Consider the following 19,230-nt stretch of genomic DNA (forward strand, 5'->3'; position numbering starts at 1 on the left):
TCAGCCCCAACTAGTCTGTTCAGGTCTGCTTCCAGTCCCTCCCCTCTCCGGTAAAAATTTTATGAAATGATCCATGACCACCAAAATGTACTCATAGCCATGCTTGCATTTTTTCTCATGAACAAGGTCTACTGAGACTAACTCAAGTGGATAGGTGGTATGGATGGGTGTCAGGGGTGCACAGGTCTGCCTGCTTGGCTTCTTCTTCTTAAGGCATTCGCACACAATGGTAATGAAATGTTCGACCTCTGTGCATTTGTGGTCAGTAGAATGTTTCTCGGATGAGGTCAAGTGTTCTCTCTACCCCTAGATGGTCCATATCCTGGTCTTCTTCTTTGAACACGGTGAGAAGTTCTGCAGCGCAAGACACCATCTTCCTCTACTTGGAACTTCAGCCATTGTTTCAGCACTGCAGTCACAGCTGGATGCTTGGTTTTCATCTCTATTCTACTTGGCCTTGACCTTCACGGATTTCTCCTACTTAAGGTATGGAATGTAGCCTACTTCATCATCACTTTGTGTGCTAGCTGCTTTCTTCCATCAGCACTTCCGGCACCATGTTCTTGCTGTCTTGGTCCACATCCATTGTCTCCATTACTGTGTGGTACATTTGCTTCATTTCTGTGCAAAGCTATTCTGTGAGGTGCTGAGCATTTATGCTTTCAGTTTTAGTCTCTTTGTTTTGACTGCCACTGCTATGTTGGACTTTTTTTTTCTGTGTTTGGGGGCTTTGAGTGGGTATGGGGTCTGTATGGATCTCAGAATTCAGCTGACAGGATTGACCTTTTTCCGTTTCTCCTACCTCTCACTTTCAATCTTGGCAGCTTCACTGACCTTTTCAATTAGTTGTTCATCTGTTATTCTCACATCACTGAGGTAGGGCAGAATATCTAACTTCACAGTGTCACTTGATAGCCCTGTCCCAATTGAGTGGAGGAATTTGCGTTGAATGATGATTCTGCTGTACTGGTCATCCTCTTCCTCATTTGCTGTAAACAGCTTCTCCTTCAGCTCAATTGCACGGTATACAAAGTCCATGGGGATCCCTCTTTGCTCCTGAGAGATGTTTGACGTGGTTGTAGAGTTCAGTTGAGCTGTCAACCTTGTAATGACCCTTCAGGATGGTGAGCAGTGATGAGAGGGTCTGCCCACGCTTGATGTCCAACATGTGTCTCAAAGGAAGCTCTTTCTCTGTATTGAGACATTTATTGTTTTCTCTCTCCATGAATTCTAGTAAATTAGTGAAATATTGAGACACCTGTCTCTTCACTTTCCTCTATCTGGTCCATCACGCTCTCTGCCATTTTCATGTATCCTCCTTGACTTGCTGTGGGGCCATCGCACTTAATGTAACTGCAGACATCTATGAGGATCTCCTCCCTCAGCTGCCATAAGGCTGCGCTCACTTTATCATGCAGGAGCTGGCTGGTCTCCATTTCATCGAAGGTTGGTGAAGGTTTGGCTTTGTGAAGGACCGGAATCGGTATTCAGTTTTATATCACTTCACACTTTGACCAGTACTCTGGTGAGTCTGATTGGAAATTTATCAAGATTCATGCTTTTGTTTTAAAAGTTGTTGAGCTGATTAAATACAGCTTTTGTCAATAATCTTGGATGTAAAAGAGAGGTTTGAGACAGGTTTAGGTTGTTTATTATAGAGACATCCTCTTAATTTAAGAATGGCTGAATGGCAGCTATCTTTACAGACTTGGGAAAAAGGCCTGATACCAGTGAGCTGTTTACTATTTGTAGGAGATCAATTTCTGCTGAGCTAAAAATAGTTTTAGAAAAGTGCGATGGAATTATACCCAGAGTGCATGTTGTTATTTTCAAATGCTGAGCCCTTGCAATTAGGATTTTTAAACCAATCATTTTGACATTACACTTGAGTTTTTTTTTTTTTTTTCTTCCAGGTTTTACACACAGATTAGTTTCCTTGTTTGACTATGTGGCATCAATGTTTGGCCTAATGCCTTTGATTTTTTTTTTTTTTTTCTCTCTCCTCCAAATATTCATTGCATTTCTGAGTGGAGAGGAGTTCGGTGCTTTTCTGTTTTGGAGGGTTTGCAGTATTATCAACCACAGCAAACAAGGTGTGAGAATTGTTGATGTTCTACGTGCTTTAATGTAACTGACTGGCTTTGCAGAGCTCATTGTTACGGTCTCACAAGCTCTGTTTGTACAGCTCATAGTGGATTGGAAGTTTTCATCCACTTCCTCCCAGTTTTCGTGCATTCTCTTTGCAGGTTTGTAGCCATAGTGATGCTTCTCCATGGTGTTTTCTGTTTGGTAAAGGGATCTTGATTTTGATCAGTCCATTAGCATCCATTACATTTAAACATTTTTAGTTGAAATGATCCAAGAGTATGTCAACTGACTGCACTCATTGTTGGTGATGTAGCTACAGCCTCGACAAACTAAGCTGAACTTTTCTTTACAGAGAAGGTTTTTTTTTTTTTTTTAAGCCTCTGAGTGATCAGTAAATCAAATAAAACACAGAAATGGTTAGACAAGTCTAGATCAGTAACCACAACAGAGGAAATATCAACCCCTTCAGAAATAACCAGGTTCAGAATGTGAATGTTTGTAAGCTTTTGAACATGTTAGATCTCACCGTGTCTAATACTGAAGAAAGTTCTTTGGCCTTACCATCATTTTATAATCTATGTGAATGTGAAAATCCCCAGCTAAGACAAAGTAGTTAAAATCAGTGGAAATAAATGACAGTAAAGCAGAAAATTCCTCAATAAAATGTCCACAGTGTCTTGGATGTCTGTAAATTATTAAAAATAAAATTTTTGGGAGCAACCTTTAAAATAATAGTGAAACCTCTTTACAGTGGAATGTATCTTCAAATAAGGCCAATCCTCCTCCTCCCTTCCTGCCATTTCCACACTTCATCTAACTAAAATTTGGCAGTGCTGCTCCGTTAAGAACAGCAGCACTTCTGGCTTCTGTTAACTACATTTCTGTCAGAAAAAGAAAATTGAAATTGTTGGAAATCTTTAAGTCATTGACTAGCAGTGACTTGTTGGAGAGAGATCCAATATTAAGTAAAGCTAGCTTTGTTGAGATAACAGAAGCCTCTGTATGGTACAGTTCACAGATTAGATTGAGTCAGATTGTAAGTTTAATTTCTTTTACTGACTAACACAGGAATCATACTGGGTCCCCGCTTGTTCTCAGAACAGCTGTCAGTAGTAATAGGACTATAGCTGAGGCTCCCTGAACATCCTGTACATCCTCCTGTGCCCTGCACTGCCAGGACAGATGACTGAGGGATGGGGTGCCCTGTGTTTTATTTATTTATTTATTTTTTTCCCTCCTGGTGGTTGCTGGACTCTTGACTGGGATAAACACATCCTTTGGAGACCTTGGGTGAAATAAAAGTCTCAAGATCCTTGGAAAGTAATTGAAAAGTAGGAGTATTAGTGCTAATTAGGGCACTTTAAGCCTGTTAACATTACACTGTATAATTGAAAATAACCAAAACCCAAAAGAGCCGACATCCTGCAGTTAATGTGTCTGTTAGAAAGTTTAGAATCAGCACTGATCATTTAAAATCTGTTGATTTGATCACAACGGCTCCACAGACAATTCTGACCCTCCACACTTTAGATAAAGCTCCAGCTAACAGACTTGGATGCTGTTGGTTTCTCTGAATGTATTTCCCATTAATTAATTCATCTTCTGCTGCTTATAGATTTCCGGGTTGCGGGGGGTGCTGGAGCCAATCTCAGTTCACACTGGGTGAGGGCAGAATCACCCTGGACAGGGCCCACACACAGAGACAAACAGAGACCAACAACCACTCACACTCAGACCTACGGATAATTTAGAGTCACTAATTATAATAATTAATTAATACCATACAATATAAGCATAGAAGTCTGTTTTGACTGTAAATCAGTTCCTAGTTCTATATAGATGCAGTTAAAATGTTTTTGCTCAGTGCCCTCAGCCACACCCCAAAACCTTGTCCACCTGGACCCACCATCCAGGTATTTACCTGAAATCTGCTGTATTTTTTCATTATTATATTATCATAGATTTATCTCTTTTTGGATCAGTGAATAGTCAGCCAATCACATGAAGTGTGATTCAAATCCAGTCTTCTGATTGGCTCACTGACCTGTTGTTGCTAGAGCTTCAGAGAGAAGATATAAAACTACACAGAGATTTTTTTGTGTGTTTTTCTAGCTAAAAATATATGTTTTTGTGAATACCAACACTGGAGAATATACACATAGATATATTTATTATCTGAAGTAAAACCGGTGCCCAAATATTGGGACTGTCTCATATATTTTAAGATTAAACTTTTTCAATCCCTATTTGTTTTTGCTGTGGCTTTAGCCTCCTCAGCACATGCACTTCATGTACCATGAATGAATATTTCAAACTGACTGAACAAATAGATCAGTGTTTAGAATTTGATCGACAAACGCAGTGATTCTTTCACGTTTCACTAGTTTCAGTAAGCCAGTCATTTGTCAAATCACTCAGCTTTAATCACTGGAATGAAAGCATACAAAATAAATTTCATTGGAAATGATAAAATCTGAGATTCTTTCCTGTGTTTGGATGACAACTAATTTCCTTCACAATAAGGCAGAGTCGGTTGCTAACATGCAGATATTGTGCCGCTCTCTCTCCACTGAGTTCTGGCTGTGCCGCTCTGCTGGGCTGGCACAGACGCCTGTGATCCATCATTACCAGCCACAGCCAATGCAGAGTCACCTCAGCCCCACACTTCTCCGCAGGCTGTCTGCTAATTAGGAGAAGCAGAGAGTTGTAAAGTAGCTGCGGTGTAATAACATCTACAAGTTATGCATGCATGCCCAATATGGAGCAGTGATATTTTAGATTTAGCTCAGCGAGGGGATGTTTAAATATGCTGTTATATCAAAAGTTTGTCTTAAAAAGAGAGAACTTCCACTGGAAAAGAACAAAATTAAAATAAAATGTAAAACTTGACTTCAGGGAGATAACTTGAGCTGGAAGTTAAGAATAAGAAAACAAATAATGTTGATTTCTAAAGTTCTTATAGGGGGCTGAGATCCATCTAATATAAAACACATATCACATTAATATATCATATTCATTTTATACAGAGAACCCTATGGGGCTCTGTGTATGTAGGACGTGTGGGCACAGGCTGCATCTCAGCTTACCACCTGCCACAAATGACTATTTATTTTTCCATTGAGCAGCGAAATGTCAGTAAACGCTGATGACTGCTTTCAGGTGATCTTTGGAGTGCCATCATCTTTGTCGCCCACATACTGGTGTTACCACATGTCCTGTCAATCGCTGCCATCATTGCAACACCTGGCAGCTGGTTCCCATTGGCTGTTTGACAATTTCTGATGATTTGGTTTGCTTGGAAAAAGCTGTGAAAGAATTCTTGATGCCAGGCCAAACTTTGAAAGTCACAGATATACAAATGAGGCAGAGTGAGGCTTACAACATGTGCTTGGATATGATTAAACAGGGTTTTGGTCTACGTTGAGGTTAATCAGCTGTACGTTAAATATGGACTACACCTGCTTTAAATCAGCACACTTTGCACTCTTGTTTAGGTGAACGGGCTGTGTGTGTACCTGATATTTCCAGATGAGCCTTCAGCGTTAATAGTGATGCATGAAACTTGTCTCCTGACATCATTAAATAGACTGTGATTCTGCTCTACTATCAGAGTGAAGCTCTCCCTGCTCCTGACACTTTCTTTCTTCACTGCAGGACTGACTAAGGCTGCATTTTACAATATGTGGCAAAGAGGGTTTGATCGGACCTGCTCTGTGCTCTATCCCGACTGCGTGGTCAAGTCTCTCAGTGACACACCTCTTAGGCATACCTGCTTGATGGTTAATTTTCCTGTAAATGGGACCATTATTTAAAAACTAACATTATGCAGTACTGAAGAATTGACACTGGAGACTGAGACCATAAAGTCATTGGGAAAACTAATATTGATGTAAAAAATCAATATGGAAGTAGGGAAATATTCTCATAGACTTCAATACTTCTATTTGCTGGTCATTAGATAGAATTTCAGTTTAACACTTAAGTATTGGCTTCACCTTTCAGACCCAAAGTCTAAAACAGCTTTTATGTACATTCTATAGTGAATTAATTGGTGAATTAATTAGTTGCTCTACATATTTGATACATTCAAATTCAAGGAAAAGAAATAAAATCCTTTTGTAAATGTTTGCTTTTTTCCCCTACCTACAGGTTTTTGAATGTTAAAGCCAACAAGATAATGACTTGGGCTGTGTGGCCAGCGTTTTCCACAACTTCCTAATTTCCTTTTGGAGCTTTCGTAGGCTAAATGGTTCATGAAAAAAGTAACATGATCTGAGAATACAAATAAATATTAGTTGCAGACCTAGGGTAAGTCTTGTAGTGAAGATTAGTAGTTTCCCAATGGCTATCCTTGTTATGCTGAAATCTTTTATCATTTAAATTAAATGTATGAAATACATCACATCATGACTCAGTCGTTTGTTTGGATTATTGGTTGTTGTTCTCTGCTCAACCTTGAGGTCACCCCTGAAATTATTGTTTCAGATTATTTTATGTTTATGACTTGATTCTGGGGGCATTTCCTCAAACTGACCACAGCACACACAATTTATTTTCAAAATCTGTGTTAAAGGCCACCGACTTTATTGAAGAGTGTCTGTTTCATTTTCACACAGACCTTCCCAAAGGGGGATCGGATATCTGTTGGAAGCAAAGCCAGACAGCACATTCCCTCCTCCGTAGCCCCAGCCGACCCCCCTCATCTGTCAGGTCAGGATCCTGACCCTCCTCCACCCCGCTTCATTCGTCACAGGCATATGAGCTGATGACTCTTTTCGATCATTGGCTTCAGGTCGGTTTTATTGGATGTTTGGAGTATATTTACTCATGTAGCCAGATTCACATTTCGCTGACATCCTGTTATGATCAAGTACTACTTCAGCTTTTCAGTGCCTCAGATCAAAGGCTAATGAATAAAGGCTGTCTAAGCTAATATCCACACCTTTTCAATTAACAGAACTGAAAAGTGTGAGTGCATGTCGTATGATAATCACTTTTACTGAGATTCATTCAAACAGCTACTTTAAAGTGTCATTTCTTGCCAAGCTGATTTAAATTTTTGTTTACAGCTCCCAATACTGGAAGGGATGTTTTCCTGTTTTGAAGATGGGCTAAGAACTGGACACTGGCAGAAATTGCAACTCAGTATATGTAAATCATTCTTTATTCCTCTGCTCAAATCTAATCTCAACTCCTGTGGTTTCAGAAATAAGCTAATTTCAGGCTGAAATTGTGTTATGAGAACGGTAGTGAGCGGATTGATTGAAAGGGCAATAAAGGCCGATCAATGAGCAGATGAGCTCTGGACCTTTAGCTCCACAGTGGTTGACTCCCGGGGGCAGATTTGGCAATGATTTGGATGACACACCCTCATTTAGTCTTTGGAGCGTTCACTCACAGCTGCGTCTCTTCCAGTCTTTGGAATGAGGCTGTGGAGATCTGATCCTGGATCAGACCCACTTGCCCACCCGCGAACTTTGTTGAGCTGTTCCATGGACACATTCTCTGAGGTAACGTTTCATACAAAGAAGAGCTTATCACATGACCAGTGAGGTCCGCTCGAAGTGCAGCATTTGAACAGGAAGTACATCATCTACTGTTCCGTTGGTTACTTACTTGTGGAAAATCTCGTGAACAAGCACGGACAGAAAGTAAGATCAGAGATGTCTTTGCTCTGCCAGCCAAGGAGGTTAAACAGATATCACAGATTGGTAATGGCTGTTGTCAGCAGAGAGGATTTGCACTGACAAGAGGAGCAAATGAATCAATCTGATGTTGACAACATGGGCAAGTTGTTTACCAGGAGGGGCACTGGGTGGGTGACCAGAGTGCCATGCAAGCTGACAGTATGACAGTACAATCAAACAATTTGCACTGTGTTTGATTTGTAGTTCATGTTGTTTGACCAAATGTAGTACAAGGATTTTGTAGATGGACACCAGCACAGGGTAATTTAGTGTTGGGCCACTACAGAGGCAGGGGGCTGACTAGAAGGGCAGTTTGGAGGCTGAGAAGGTCAACTGAGGCTGGGCTCTCTCTCAGCAGAAGGTACTTGGTGCAGCTGGTGATGCTCTTTGTTTGACTAGAGCTGCAGTCGAACTGGACAAAGGGTATTTTGGCCAACCAGGAAGGCACTTAGGCTGGTCACAGGTGCATTTCAGGGCACTTCTGTTGATCACAGTGGTACTTTGTTCAACGCGATGGATGCTTGGGCCAAATAAGGGGACACTTGGGGGCAAAGGTGCTCTGTGGTGAACCAGAAAGGGTATTTAGGCCACCCAAGTACACTTTGGTGTGACAATGACATATGCTGTGGGGATATAAAGGCTCCAAAAAAGGGGCACTTCATCCCAGCATCATCCCCTATGCACACCAGTGGTATAAATGTGCAAATCTGGTGAGGACCTCCCCCAACCAACATTGCAAACATTCCACTGTCAGCAGCTCTCAGTCTGAATGACTTTGAGCAGGGCAGACTCCATGGGTCACAGACATTACTTACATGCAGGGAGACATCACTCTGAAAACATGAACTGAGAGGCGTTTTTCCTCACAAAGCACCTGAAGTGTGTCCGTTTGTGCGTGTGTGTGTATGTGTGGATGGGTCCGACCTTTGTGGGAGCTTACACAAACTCTCAGGCTTTTGTGTGAGCTTGTGTATTTGTGTTTGCAGAGGTCATGTATACAAAAAGAGTTCAACCAGGTGCCACACAGACCTACAAGTGCAGATTCAACAGGAATAATTCAGACCTCCCACGTCTTTCTGGGTCTGAGTTGGCTTGTCATCGCGCATCTTCATCACACCGTACTTCTCTCATCTCCCATTTCACTTTAATTTGTATATTTTTCAGCAGGGCCAAATTCTTTATTAGAGTCTATTCTTCTTCAAGCCTTAACGCTTACGTTCTGCACAGGGCTGCGTTCAAGGCCAGCTGCAACGGTTCATACTGGAGTTATAGACAGAGTGATAAAGAGAGAGAGAGGGAGAGAAAGAGAGAGGGAGATGGAGGAATAAACCGCTCCCTTGGGCAAGAGATAAACATTTACTTTTCCATGAGGGGATGGCGATTGCATTACAAGCAGATGGAAATGGAGAAAAGAGAAGGAAGTAGAACGAAGTTAAATGGACAGTGAGAACAAGAGAAAGGGAAGTACATGACTCATCAGTCTGTATTCAATGCACACTTTATTCCAATAACAGTGCCTGACCTGACTTTTTCTTTTTTTTTCCTTTTACACAAACGTTGTGAAAACTAACAGAGCAAGGCCTGTTGAATGTTAAGTGACCCTAACCACTATCAGGCATTAATCTGCAGTTCAGGCAGGTTACCAGAACTCACTGTAGGTTTTCAACAAGAATCAGATCAAAATGGCTTTAAATAAGATATATCTCAGCCCAACTTAATCTCCCCTGAAATATAATGATTTTATATAATATCATAGTTTTACAAGATAAGCGCAACTGCTAGATAGACAGTAAAATATGAGCTTTCAGCCATTTTAGATTTCTAAATATGTATTTTGCAATTATACTTAAATGACAATGGGTCTGCAAAAAGGGTCATTATGGCAGGATGCAAAAATCTCATCATGTCATACTTGTGAATTCACCTATGCTGCTTTGGCTGGACCAGCCTTACAAACACCAGAGTCCATGACTATGTTAGCGATAGAGGTGAGTCATGATCAGCTGAGAGTTTGGGTATTCCTATTGGTCGTTCATCTTTCAATATGAATGCGTTTTCTATCTGTGGGCGTTTGCAGCATGTGATGTGGCCAACTTAGTGTTGCTATAGATTTATGGACAAATAAAGACTTTTTGGACAAACCTTCCCGACATTAGAAGAAAATCATCAGTATTTCCCCAAGAGCAAGAGGCTCACTTTTCTCTGCGTCTGCTCTGTTCAGGGAGTGGCAGACAGGCAGGGATAGTTTGTTACCCAGACACAGGCTGTTCACTGTGTGATAGACGAAATAAGAATCATATTCTGTCTATCCAAGTGCTCTCTCCCAATGATTGTTGTTTAAGTAAATATTGCTGATATAACAGCACAGTCTTTGTTTGTCAGATGTGGTGGTTACAAAGGGTGTTAACTTGTAGTATTAATGGGTCATGTTTCAGTCATTATTTCAAACTTGCGCTTTTGCCAGTGCGAAAACACATAAATGTGGGAGAGGACGGATTTAAAGGGGATGTGAATCAAAACACTCTACATGCCCAGAGGAGAAAAACTGACAGACATAAAGCTGAAACCAGCTGAGACTAGGCAGAATGCTAATACAGCACAATTAATATGAGTTGTTTACAGCAGTTCCACAACTGTTTCCAGGTCATTTCCTCAGTTTCCCTTGACCCTATACTATACTATAGTAGTTACAGCAGGTATTTGACTTGTGCTGAGAAAAAGAAACATTTTGTTTTTAGAGCAAGATAGGAATATTAAAAACGGATTTTTCTTTGCACAACCAAATGCCATTATTGTGTGTTTAGCAGATGCTGGTGGAGGTGCGTTGAGGGGTTGAAATGCCTGCGTCAAAACATTAACACTCATAAACATATCGGAGCAGTCTTCAGCTTGTCGATGCTCTCAGTCTGCTTATGTGATTCAACGTCTCGTGTCAAAACTGTGTGACACGCTCTCCACATACACCTCCTGTTTCTCTGCGTGTGTTACAGTGGACTCATAAGACCATGAGAGCCGTTAGAATGCTGTGTGTTGCACTGGCAGCCCCACTGACCCTAATTCATAATGACTCCATTGTCTTGGGGGACACAGACATACATCAGGCATAAATGAAGTAGGACAGGCACTTTAGCTGCTGAGATGAGGTGATTATAGCTCATGCATTAGTCTGCCTGTGTGAGGTGGCTGATCAGACTGATATGCTCACACACACAAGCACATTTCCGTGCGCACGAAAGAAAACGTGCACTCACAAACACGTGCGCGGAACACCCCTGCAGGTTTGTACTCTGCTGCAGGACACATATGTGCATGGAGGCCCACATGCCTTGATCTCCTCGACACCTGAACAATGTGTTGTTTTCGCTGTGAAAGAAGCACACTAGAATATGATTGTGATGTTGACAAGTTTGATTTTCCATGTTTACAGGGCATTTAAAGCACAGAGAGGTTTTAATTTGAAAAACCATGTTTATGCTGTATAAGGCTTATGTTCAGAAAACTTTTTTTTTTTTTTTTTTTCATAAAGGCGGTCTAACCAAGTCTGACTTAAGTTGTCATGGAAACATATCCATCACTTGACCTTGACTAGCTCATTTCTTGTCTTGCTGGAGCTCTCAGCTGTCCTTGATACAGTGGGCCACCATGTCCTGCTGTTTGAACTTTCCAAAATGATCATCTTGAGAAAACTCCTCTCTTGGTTGAATACCTTCCTCTTTGCGATATTATACAACCTCCTCGGGTCCAATTGTCCACATAACACAGCTTCTTTTATCACAGCTACGCCGTCACCCGACAAACCCACTGTCACTTTTTGGCACCCAGCCTGTTTCTCTGACTGATACTGACCCTCACTGGCTAGCCATGATCATCTGAATCAAGTTCATGTCACTGATGTTTGCCTTACATGTGTGTGTCACCACGATCAACTTGAACATAATCATTCATCCCTGTTCTCCTGCTCCATCACTCGGTTCCTCCAATGTACTCTGGTATTGCCACTCTTGAAAACAATGCCTTTGTAGTCCAAACTGCTTTGATCTGTAGATCCCTGGTGGTGGATTCAGGCTCTTGAATCCTATCAGAGCAAGAATGTACCTATGTATTCAAGAGGCTCCTGAAAACTGAACTATCCACTCTTAAAATATGTCTAACTGGCATTTTTGTTGCTGTTTCTTGGATGATGTGCACTTTTTTTATTTAACAGATGTAGTTCTTAATACTTACACCAAGGCTTTTTACTTTACTGTCGTCTCTCACGGTAAGTCGTCAGCTAAATGAGTAAATGTAAATGTAAATTTTACATTTTTATTGTGTTATTAAAATCATAAAAGGAGCAGGCACCATGGAAATGGCTTATTTGAAATTTAACGGGAGCACAGCCAATCTGACGCTCTTATACAGTACAACCATTATGAAAATCATAAAATACAACTCTGCTGATGATCATAGTTTCTTGCTATAAAGAAATCACCATGCTGGCATCTGTTTCATGTGTCAAAGCTGTTTAATGTCACATTGCATCTACATCTACACTTCTGTTTTTGGCTGGTGTTGTGTGATGCAACTTTTGATGTCATGATTACAGACAAACTGAGAAAACAGAGGGGACTCATGGGTTATGGGTTTATCTCATGGGCTCGCAGGACGCACCAAAACTAAAACAGTTTGTTTCTATGGCTTTGTGTTATGTTTTGTTTTATGTGGTGTTGTTTTTTTTTTTTTGTTTGTTTGGTTTTTTTTTTTAACAAACCTTGATTGGTGCTGCATATTTCATGGCTAGGTATCAAAGTCATTAAATAAACCAGATTTGATGTACAATATACTGCATGCTGCATCATATACTGCAGCATGCAATGCTGCTTCACTTTGTTGATGTTGTCACAGTCAAACCTGCTTTTCAGGTTCAACTTCATGAAAGACTCCTGCTGTAAGTAGAGAAGACAGCATGTATACAGGTTTTTTCAATATAAATTGACGCATCAACCTTTGATGAACACATTACTTGCTCTCCAGCACCAAAATTCAGACAAATTTAGTGAAAACCAAGAGGCTAAAGAGCCTGAATGTGTAACAGCTGCTAATACATTAAGATAAATGCACATTTGAAGCGTAAAGGTCCTCAGTGGATACAAACCTGCTGAAGTTATGTCACTCTGAGGACCTCTCAAACACTGTGCTGCTCTGTCACAGGCAATAAAGCATTTCATGTGTTATATATAAAGTATTTGATGTGATATCAAACCAATGCCCTTTTCTGTCTCACTTCATTTGGCAGGTGCATGGCCCAGGGATTCTGTGTTGGTAAAGTGAAAAAAACCTCATCATGTGAAAAAGTATTCCTGCTTGTCCCTTTAACTGTCGCTTTTTAAAAAACGATTTGATTTTGCACTCTGAGAGGCCCAGTAGCTGTAACGTAAGTCTACGCTCCGGCATATTGGGGGCCAAACAGACAGAGAGAAACTCTGAACCAGGCGAGATGGAGTTCAGTGAGACAGTTCAAGTGGAATAAATCAAGCTGTTTGTGAGCAGAAGCCACCGTTTGAGGAGACTGCTCAGTGTCTCAATAAATTTTACAATCCAGTTGAGCCCAGAGCAGCTTCCTCAGTGGTACTGTTTTAAGGTGGAGGATTAGTCCAACGACCAGGCTGAGCTCATGTGTCTCTGCACTGACTCACTAATGGACTCCACATTCCAACTGGTGATAATCACGCAGTCTAAATACTTTATATTCCCATTTTCTTTACAATCCAGGGAAGAGCAGTTAAAAGTGCCTCTTCTTTAATGAGTATTGGTATTGAATTCTCAGCAAGACTCAGTGTGGCGCTTCAGGCAGCCGGGCTGCCTTTCACCTCGCCACCGCTGCGTGGCGCACGGAGACATGAGCCCGCACACTGCAGGTCCGCAGCCCGGAGACCTGCGGGACTCTTCAGTGTTCTAGAGTCTGCTGGATGCGTGTGTGGCCAATAAAGATGCTGAGAGGAAAATGTGCCTGGCGGTAAACTGTGAGTTAGGCATGGAAATATTGTTTCCCCAAAACAAGCGAACTCGCTGCCAGCTGAGATTCTCGTCAGCCGTCCTGGTCTGCGGTCTGTTTGAGGCACCCAACACCCAATAGTTCTGTCATCATGCAAGTTGTGTTAGTGAATTCATGAAATTATGACTAAAAGGAGCCGCACTTTTGAGATGGCACAGCCGATACAAAGGCAACTTTGGAGGATAAAGGCTTGCGAGTGAAACTTGGACAGACTGACTGAGAGTGAGCGGTGGACGGTGAAAGCGGGCTTGTTCTGCTGCACGTTTATGAAATGATGTGGGATCCTTGTCGGTCTGGGAAAGCGCAGATACCCCCCAGGAGGAGGGATGTTGTTTTTGTAAGCGAGACGGCCGTCATTCAAAATCCAAACCAATGAGACTGTGCGCACCCGTGAAACTGTACACTGCAAGAAATATCCGCAATAACAAACAGTGCAGATGCGGCTGCGCACAAAATCCGATCTGGAGAAATGTGAGAATGACAAATGACCAATCTGGCATTAGTTTTTTTTTTAAGTAAACTGCTGAGGTTCATGGGTCTTTTTCACAGTGGACCAGTTCGCTTTGAGGTGATTTTGCCAAGTGTGGAATGTTTGACTTTATATCGGAAGCAGAGAGCTTGGATGGTTTTCTTGGAGGAAACAAGCTGCACATGATTTAAGTTTGTTTGTTTTTTTGTTTTTTTTGGGGTGGTGGGGGGGGGGGGGGGGGGGTTAGGCTGAGCTGCTCAATTGCAAAGACGGAGATTTTTTGCAGCGTACGCCGGCTGGCACAGTAGGAGGGAGGGAGAGAGAGCGGGATTGGGGGGTGGGGGAATTGGAGGAGGGGGGGTTGGTCTGGGAGAGCATGGCTGCAGGAGCTTTACCACCGCTGACTTGCTTTGGTTCCTCCACATCGGTGACACTTCCCGTGCGCTCCCGGTTATGTGGCGGAGCCGCCGGTCCTCTCAGTCGGTTACTGTGTGCGTGTACGCGCGACGGAAACGTTTGATCGACTGTGAGCGTCGTGGTTCGGCGGAGCAGCAGCAGGTCGAGCCGGAGCCAGAGGTGGAGCCGCTGCTGGTCTGACTGCTTCTCTTCGGCTTCTTTGGTGATCCACACCGCCCGGAGCCGGAGGGAGCTGTGTGACTGCTCCTGCGGGACGTTTATTCTGCTTTTCTGACCCCCTCAGCCTCCCTCTGCATGTTCCGCTCTCTGGGAAATTCAGCACGAGTTGAAGAAAGTGTTGGGGAAAGAATCGGAGGAGGACTTGTCCGCGGCTCAGGCAGAATCATTGAGGATTTCCGCTGCTCACTAGTTTTAGAAGAGAAGCGGTTTTCTGAAAAGTGTGCAGAGGAGACGATCTGACTGAATAAAAACACGGGCTGAGCAGGAAACCGCTGCTTTCAAACAAATTGAGATTTAGTTTTGTCATCGACACAGTGGAAGGAGCGGGAATAAGAGGACTCCTATCCCGTGGCAGCACAGCAGCTCACCGCCACGTCCGTCAGAACCGTAGAACCCAGAGCCGGCAGGGACTGGAACCGATCTGGCTTCATCGGAGTTCCACTGCAAATATGCCGCAGGTGGAAATGATCCTCTTCCTCATCCTCATCATTGGGATGTGCGTGTACGGCCAGGACCCGGCTTCCAAGGTGGTGTCCGACCGCTATGCCGTCTACTGGAACCGGACCAACCCCAAGTAAGTCACCCGTCCTGCAGCTCTGCTCTCGGGGCGCTCCATCCCAACTTCCCCCCCGATGCTGCCCGGTTGAAGGCGCACTCTCACCGGTTTGCATCTTGAGGTGCCTGGATGTCAGATGTACACTCCTGGACACCCCTCAATCAAAGTGTTTCTCTTAAACAGGCGAAACAAAACAAACAACAACAAAATCGAAACTGCACTTTGTGTGTATGTTCTTTGAAATCCATCTTTTTAACGCACTAATTCGCGACAACGCACACCATGCTGTAACATTTGCTTTGAATTACCACCGCTATGAACCCCCCTCCCGCTTCCATTGGTTCTCTAGCGCAGCCTTCTATTAGTCGTGCTCCTTGAGCTGTAGGTGTTATAGCTGGAGTTTTTAATCAGTATCACCTTTGTCAATCAACAGTTCAGGATAAATCACACTTGACGCTCTCACACTAGCCGCCCTCTGTTACGCACCATTACGCGCTGTTACGCGTAGCTGGTCACTTTTTGCTCCACGTTCTGGTTGGAAATGAAACACTCGAGCCGGCGTTGACTGCGACCGGGAGAGGCTTACCGTCCGGTGAGAGTCAGCCCGCCGAGCTCAAACGGAGCTGAGTCTCTCCGTGTCTGCTGCCATCGATTAGAATTGACGGAGTAGTTTTTACGCCACGCTGAGATTCGTTCAGCGGGAATCTGGAGATGTGTTGTGCCGATTTGTGTCGAGCTCGGATTGTGTATTATTTTCGCTTCACAGTCACATGCCGTCTTGTGTTTTATTGCTGATGGAGTGTATTTTGTTGTTGCGGTGGAACCGGGAAAAAGAAATATGCAGGTAAAAACTTTGCTCCCTGGTAGTGTTAAAAAGAAAAAAAAAAAAACTTTGTTGGACTGGAGCCCAGAGTCCAGATAGAGAGATGTAGATTATAATGTGACATTTTCCTCCTAATCGCCCTCCGGTGTGTGTCAGGGCACCTCCCTGGGTGACTCAGTGTCTCACTCTTGGTGTTTGAGCACGTAATGAGCGTGTGTCACTTTGTTTTAACGGGACTGCAGTCATTTTACCTGCCGGTATTACTAGGCTGTAGTTTCAGTGTGACGAAAGGAAAATCATATCAACAGGGAGAAGAAACTGGTTTGTTGGGCTTCAGAGTCAAAACACTCAACAAAGCAGTTGTGTGAGTGTAGAAAGTGCGCTGGGTTTGGTGTAGAGGAGTTGACCCGACAGGATGTTAATGATACAAATGCAAATGCTGTGATGGTGACATGAAAGGCTGATGGAGTTCCTGCTCAGCAAAGAGACAGATATGTGAGGCTGATAACAGCTTTCTGTCCCACTCACAGCCTGCAGGTTGTGTTTTTTTTGTTTTTTCCATTTCTCCTGGCCTTCAGTTCAGTTCCCCGTTCCCAAGTCTGGTTTCTCAGTTGCCATGCTCCCCCATCCAAGTGTCCCCCTCCACCCCTTTCTGCCCCCCCAACCCGGCCCACGCTGGGGTAGACAATAAGGGGGTACACAGGGGTATTTCAGCAGCGGCCAAGACACAGCGTGGTGCTCAGTCTTGTGAGAGATCCACACATGCTGAGGTCACACACTCAGTAGTAACCAAGCGAGTCTTAGGTTAAGCAGCACAGAGGGAACCGTTGTCAGGGTCAAAACCGGGGCAGAACCGCTGGCCATGGGGCCCGGGTACGGGCCCGGCAAGGCACCCCGCCTGAGCTTTGTCTTGGCAGAATGGCAGCTAAATAAATGAGTAACTCTAAATGACTGTCTCCTTTTCTCATTCATGACTTTAATCTAAACCTGACCTGGGCTGTATAATTTAAGGGAGGGCCGTGTTAAAAGCCTGGGGCCCCCTGACCCAGGGCAGAACCTAACAGTATTCCATAGAAGCCTGCGGGCCCTGGATCCCTGCTGTTTAATGTAACCATACTCAGTATTGGAGCCCTGGGAACCTGCTGCGGTACAGTCCCAACTTCCAGATGAGCTTTCTTACCCCCCTCTTCTGCCGCCAGCGCTGTATATTCAACCAAAGTGGGGAAAAATAGTATCCAGAGCAGCAGTCCATATTCAGCCATTCATGAAATCCCCTACAGGAGCTCTGGAATTGAAATGGGAAGTGAATCGTGAAAAATGAAAATGCGATGACATTTTCATGTTTTGCTATTGTTTCAAAGGGGCAGAAAGGAGCCTTTATGTAATTTAGATAAACATGCATTTATGTTTGCTGTGCTTTCATCTCAGGGCCACATCTTCTGAAACTGATGCTTGGTGCTGATTAGGCTGAGATGAGCAAGACCCAGAGCGGTCGAAGGATTTACAACCCTTGGGGTGGTTCGCTCTTGACTGGAGTTTGAAAAGCTCAGAATCACCAACAAGTTACTCTGCTCGTATAAGTTGCTTAGTGAAATCAGCCTTATTAAGTAAAAACTGCTGACACACAATTAATGTTATGACTCCTAGCTATTTTTTTAATGCCAAATTTGCCAAAAAGAACTGAAACTGTTTGTGGTAATTGCGCTATTTTGTTATTTATCACTTGGTTTTTCATATATAGGTGTTTGTGTGTGTGTGCGTCTGTGTGTGTGTGTTGGGGTGGTTGCAAGATGTGCTGTGCTTGTAGTTTTTATGTGGGATTGGAAAGTCTGGGAAAACTCTTGGTGTGGATTTTATTCTGAAAACTCACAGATCTGTAAAAAGTATGTGGAAAAATGCTCTTATGTCAGTCTTCCTTTCGTTGTGGAGCCATGTGGTCTCAGATATTGTAATGAAGAGTAATGCACGGCATCCGCGCTACACTTCCCTGTTTCACAAAAAAAGACACAAGTTCATCAGTCTGTAGTACATAGTTCCTCTTACTAATAAAGATGATAACTTACAAGTTTTTCACATTCTAGCTAATGGTTGTATTGATGTTGATAAATCATTTAATTAGGAGTCAGTGAAAAGCCATTTATCAGAACAATTTCTGGGTTGCCAGGTTGTGAAAAGGCTGAACAGCCCGACCTCCTACTATGTGAGGAAGATGAGCCAGGCCAAAACTCATTTATATTAACATCTTATTAACATTTACAACTGCTGTCTTGATGGATTATTGTAGCAGAGAACCCTTTATTAAAAACGTGTTAATATTCTATATACAATTATCTGTTGGATTATTAGAAAGAGAGAAAGTAGTTTTATATATATATATATGGATATACATGCAAACTTTTTGATAGATACAAAGTGTTTTCAGATATTATGGTCAAAGAATAATGAGAGTGTGACATCTGATATAAATTAGCTCCGGTCACATTGAAAAGGAGCAATTAGCAAATGGTTAATAAATAAATAATAGTGGCTTTTTCAATCAGAGTTTATTGTGCCATTAGCAACTTGTTAATGCCTGATCTATAAAGCATTGATAACTGCATTGTTAATCATTTAGCATGTAATGCAACTTTCTAAAAACTTGGCAAAGTGACTTATTAGAAACTTGTAAATAATAGCACTCTGATTTGATTGTGCATTATCTTTGCCAGTTGCTGTTTAATAATCAATTAGGTATTGTGTATAAATTAGAACTTAGAAACTCTTTGTAAAGCACCCATCTCTAGATATTAGAATAATACAAATATCCTTTTTATGATCAGTAAAATCTTAGTAACAAATTTATTATTCATCAACAGAGTCATAGTTACAACTAATAAACCATGTATTGAGGAGTTTTTGTGAGAGAATGGCACCAAGACAAATACATTCCAATCAAGG

At 42.5% G+C, this 19,230-nt stretch overlaps 1 protein-coding gene across 1 annotated transcript in view; it reads left to right on the top strand.

Annotated features, from left to right (window-relative positions):
• The first annotated feature begins 14,649 nt into the window (after nucleotides 1-14,649).
• Nucleotides 14,650-19,230, top strand: part of LOC115052110 (ephrin-A5b-like) — a 70,963-nt gene continuing 66,382 nt past the window's right edge. Inside the window, exon 1 of the mRNA XM_029516035.1 lies at nucleotides 14,650-15,488. Within this exon, the coding sequence (XP_029371895.1) occupies nucleotides 15,364-15,488 (125 nt within the window). The 5' untranslated portion in view covers nucleotides 14,650-15,363. The remainder of the gene's footprint in view (nucleotides 15,489-19,230) is intronic.

Source organism: Echeneis naucrates, chromosome 12 (genome assembly GCF_900963305.1).
Source record: "Echeneis naucrates chromosome 12, fEcheNa1.1, whole genome shotgun sequence".
In the NCBI taxonomy this organism is placed as follows: domain Eukaryota; kingdom Metazoa; phylum Chordata; class Actinopteri; order Carangiformes; family Echeneidae; genus Echeneis; species Echeneis naucrates.